This window comes from Antedon mediterranea, chromosome 1 (genome assembly GCF_964355755.1).
Source record: "Antedon mediterranea chromosome 1, ecAntMedi1.1, whole genome shotgun sequence".
Taxonomy (NCBI): domain Eukaryota; kingdom Metazoa; phylum Echinodermata; class Crinoidea; order Comatulida; family Antedonidae; genus Antedon; species Antedon mediterranea.
The window spans coordinates 22,854,745-22,859,613 of record NC_092670.1 but is presented as its reverse complement, the minus strand read 5'-3'; the positions used below and the strand labels follow the sequence as shown (position 1 = coordinate 22,859,613).

The window sequence follows — 4,869 nt, the reverse complement described above, 5'->3', positions numbered from 1 at the left end:
TGAGTTTCGGCTGTGTCTACTCTATCAATGGAAAAACTGTCTTGTCTGACGTGCCCACTCGTGCGTGAAGAGAAAGACACTCTAAGCGCGTGCTAAATAAACAATTATTGTCACGGTCACGGTTAAATGATTCCATAACAAAATAATCGGGGTTTTGTATATATAATAATATATAATTTATTTCTTTCCTCTATTTATGTTATCTTTTTACTAAAGTACTTTTAATGTCGTTTGCTTAATTAGTTGTTTCTTCATATTTATTTTAAGTGTGTGGAATGTCTATATATTTTTGTATCAGAGTGCATCATTCACATATTGTGTGCCACTTTCACAAAGTACTAATATTTTAATTTAACAACATTTTAAAAATTAATGTTAGTAATAAACATGTAAACTGTCACTTTACTACATCTACGCTATATAACTAACAGGACTATAAATATATATTTTAATTATTATATTTTATTTATATGATTAAATGACTTTACAATAGCTTCTTCTTTCTACCAATAATATTTCATTTTTTGTTTTTGTTTTTATTTTAAAGTCGGATGATTTAGCGATTTCCGTTTTTGTGTTCTTACCGAAAAAACAGAAAATGTTAGTCTGGAACAATAAAGTAAATAAATTGTTTGTCCCTTGAGGGCGACAAGCATGATATTTCATTTGTGAAAAGATTACAGAACAGTACATTATTCCAAATATAGTGTCACTATCTTTGATTAGTCGAAAAGGGGTAGGGGATCGTCTCTCGGTGGCATTATTTTTTTTCTATACAATTAAGGCATAAATCATGAATAATGCTATATAAGCATGCAGAGAGATTAAATAATTATTTATTATTTCTGCCTTAACTGCATAGAAAAAATGCCTCCCGGTGTACTGATCTCTGCTGGCTGCCGTGGAGGTCCGCAGAGAGGATCCCTAGTCCGAATTTCCTCAGTTTCCAGTTAAGCTTAGGGACGATAATACTAACTTTACCTTTATATTTCATTACTAACAAATATAAAAATATTTTAGTAATAGTACGCAAACGAATGCCTACTTCGATTCGCATGCTCAGTAATGAGGAGAGGTGAACTTTTGTTTGAATACAGTTTATGCTTACCCACTTATAATATCAATAAAAGTTATTCGATATTTGATCATTGCATCTTCATTATTTTACGGATGGTTCGATCCATAACAGAACCATCTAAAGTAACCTGTTTACACATCTGCGGCAAACTAAGATTCAAAGTATATCCGTTACTAAATTGACAGACATCATTTTTCCCAATTCGTTGACAATTCTCAGAAGTAATGTTTTGTTTCAGCAAATACCTGTTACGTGCGCGTGTACCGACGTCAAACCTTTCCTTTGAAACGCATACGTCTAGAAGAAACTTCGTCATTTCACGAAATGCTGCTAAATCTGCAGTGAAATCTTCACCATAGTTTGAAATACGTTCTTTTAACCGCTCTTCAAAATAATTGTATAATTTCATGTCGGCTGCGTTCCATTTTGCTATCTTTTGGTATACGGCTGTCGTCATATTAGTGCGTTTTGCCCGCTTATTTCTCGGGAGATAAAGAATATCTTCAAAATCCCAGCATAACATTTTCTTCAAGAGTATCAATGACTCGTCATAAAACTCATTTATCAAAACTAAATCCATTTCGTTATCCAATTTTTCAAATAAATTATTTGAGCAATTTTGTTTCAAACATATTGAAACGTCATCAACACCCATGTCCCAAAGTTGGTTGTTATGCATATATCGTTTCTGCATTTTACCAAGTTTCTTCCAATACTTCTCAACATTCAACATAAACTTATCTAATATATTTTCCTTTGAACCCGTTAATTTGACTTTTGAACCTATTGAGAAAAAATCGAATGCAGATTCGAACTGCATCACCGGATTTCTAAGTATTGTAAAATAAAATGAATTTTCATTCATAAATGAATCATACACCGACCTGTTATAATGAGCATGTATGGTAAAAATATCATATTTATAATTCTTATAATCTCCTGTTTTAACTCCACGTGGGGGTAAGAATAATTTAGGACAGCCATAGTTGAACTTTTGGTCAAAATGGACAGATCCCCTTTCTCCTATTTTCCTGACCACGTTGAGCTTGTGATCGACTGCATATTGCTCTATTAGTCTCGCTAATGTCGTACTTCCAGTCTTATGCGTTTTAACAAATACGATCTGTTGTTTAGAAGGACATTTCGTCGGTATTGGCGGTAGTGGGGGAACATAACTGAAAGGTAAAAAAAAACAGAAATTAGGAAATGTAGACTAGAAATTACAAAGTGCAAGTGAGTGCTGCAAACAGATCTAGGCCTATATTAGCATAACGAATTCTGATGACATCCAGGGCCCTCCTAAAGACAATCTCTATTGGAACGCTTTTCATTGGATAACGAAATAATTCCCATGAACAGTGAGCAAACATCGCCTGCAATAAATGATTTCACCCACACAGAGCGAAAGCCGTAACTTGCCTAGGTTGTCTTAGGCCAATGTTTTGTAGTTAAACAATAAACTTTCGGTTCTGACAAGCAATGAAGCGTGACGGGAATAATAATAGATGCTACGCAACAATAGGAACATAACTTCGTTTCAATTTAATCACCGGGCGGTTTAGAATTAATGATTTGTGCCTGTTATGTTTATATATAACTTCACTTGCACTGATGAAGGGCTAGTACCCGAAAGCTCTGCTAACTTTTCTGGCTGTTTTACTTTATCGTTTTGATTTAGCTTTTCGCTTTTTTTTTGTATCTCCATTGAGATTCAGCCACTGCATTGTCATTTTTTCAGTTATTTGCCTTTGGATTTATATGATTTAACTTACCTTGGACTTTCTTTCACTATGCATAGATAGATAGACATAGATAAAACGTTTGGACTCACCTTATTGGAAAAGTTGAAATAGGCATTGGCCTAAATGTTTGTATTGGATAATTAGGCCTGAATTGATTCATTGATAGCGTGATAAAAGTAACAACCACTATACAAAGTGTCTGAAACCAAAGAAATTAAAGTGCTAATAAGGCATAAACAGAAAAAGACAAACACAAAATAAAATCGGTAGGCCCTTATTTACATTTCTCGAGTATCATAGGCAAATTCCATGACAAAGCATCACAGTGTGACATACATACATTTATCCATGTCTAACCTAACCCGCAACATACTTCCATGCTACAGGAAGTCACTCAGTAGTGACCGATATGATTTACGGAATTTGCCTATCTAGAAAATGGCTACAGTATATAATAGGACCCGCCAAGCTGTCATTTATTCGGAAATAAATGGATGCACCCTCCATTTGGTCGAGTGCCACTGTTGTAAAAGTGTAAACTCCAAATAAATTATTATTATTATTATTATTATTATTACTTATGGCGCGCCAAGCTGTCATTTATTCGGATATACAGATATCTTAGTTTTAAACTTTTGTATTGGATAATTAAGAAATTAATAAGAAATGAATTAAGTTTTAAACTTAGATATCTTAGTTTAAAATTAAGATATCTTTATTTCCGAATAAATGACAGCTTGGCGCGCCATATTACAATAAATACACATAAAGCAGCAAATAAAGGTAAATCTTGGATCTCATTTTTTTGTTCTTTTGTACGATATTATTATTGGATTAAATGGTTTTCTTGAAGTTGAAAATGTTTCATTCATTTTGTTCATGTAAAGTAGTGTCATATAAATTGGTAGCATAAATCAATGTGATTATTTTAAAAATATTTTAAAAAACGCCCTTCATTTCCTGAAATATATTTTTGTTTTTTACCTTGTAATTCCTACATACAGGAGAACTCATCCTATGAATACCAATATTACAATTTCCTGTAAAATAGTTTCCTATAGATCGAACAACTGGTTATATTTGTTTTTAGCACTACAACCATGGAGGTATAAAATATTATACAAATAATGAATGTTTATGAGTGCAATGGTACAAATAATGGCACGAGGTGAATGATGAAAGGTTATATCAACGAGGCAAAGCCGAGTTGATATAACCTTTCATCATTCACCAAGTGCCATTATTTGTACCATTACACGAATACAAAACATTCATTATTTGTTTTATATAACATCTAGACGTTTTTTTTTCGTACACAAAAATGTTTCAAAAAGTACTATTTAACGATCCTTGAATAGTGCGTACTATTGCACGCCATGTGACCCACATTCGTCCAATCAAATGACAGGAATTTATATAGGTGTTATATAAAAAATGCTATACCTCCATGGTACAGGGATACCCCTATTTAAGTTGTCTTTTTTAATAGAGGTTCTTGTGTAGTATTAACATGACATGGTTTATACTTCATGTTAGTCATCGGGATCCGCAACAAATTTCTTAACAGGGGAATAAGATCCATGAATAGGGGTGTCCAAAAAGAGTGGTTTAACTGGTTTTCAAGCAACATTGCACGTTATATGATAGGCCTATACCTTAAAGCCCCAGGTGCACGTGTCCAGGTTGTGTGTGCACTGTGCGCACACACAACCTGGACACGTTAAACCAGTTTATTAGAATACAATTCAGACAGTTCTTTTTAATCCCAACATGTTAAGCATATACAAGTGTATGGTTCAAATGTTATAAAAAAAATCAACAAACATTTAATACTCACGGCGATACAACATGATTTAGACATAGCATATGTCATTTAGAGTTATCAATGTTAATGTTGCTATGGTTTATTTAAACAGCGTTACATACGAAGTAGATTATAATCTGTACTTTGCTCTGTTGTGGTGGTGGTGGTGGTGGTGAAAATAAATACCGGTATGAAATAATATCACATGTCAAAAAAAAGGAGTTCACACGTAAATGTTGACAAGG

General features: G+C 33.3%; 1 protein-coding gene across 1 annotated transcript; it reads right to left on the bottom strand.

The window, feature by feature from the left end:
* Positions 1-1,145: 1,145 nt before the first annotated feature.
* Positions 1,146-2,888, bottom strand: LOC140043086 (galactosylceramide sulfotransferase-like). Its single transcript, XM_072087741.1, has 2 exons — positions 2,851-2,888; positions 1,146-2,253 (listed from the first exon to the last, which is right to left on the bottom strand). Exons 1-2 carry the CDS (start codon positions 2,886-2,888, stop codon positions 1,146-1,148), a joined length of 1,146 nt encoding a protein of 381 aa, XP_071943842.1.
* Positions 2,889-4,869: the final 1,981 nt, after the last annotated feature.

Coding starts and splice junctions, on each gene's coding strand:
- LOC140043086 (XM_072087741.1), bottom strand. CDS start 2,888: ATGTCTATCTATCTATGCATAGTGAAAGAAAGTCCAAG. Junction 2,254..2,850: donor ATAGTGAAAGAAAGTCCAAG/GTAAGTTAAATC, acceptor TTTACCTTTCAG/TTATGTTCCCCCACTACCGC.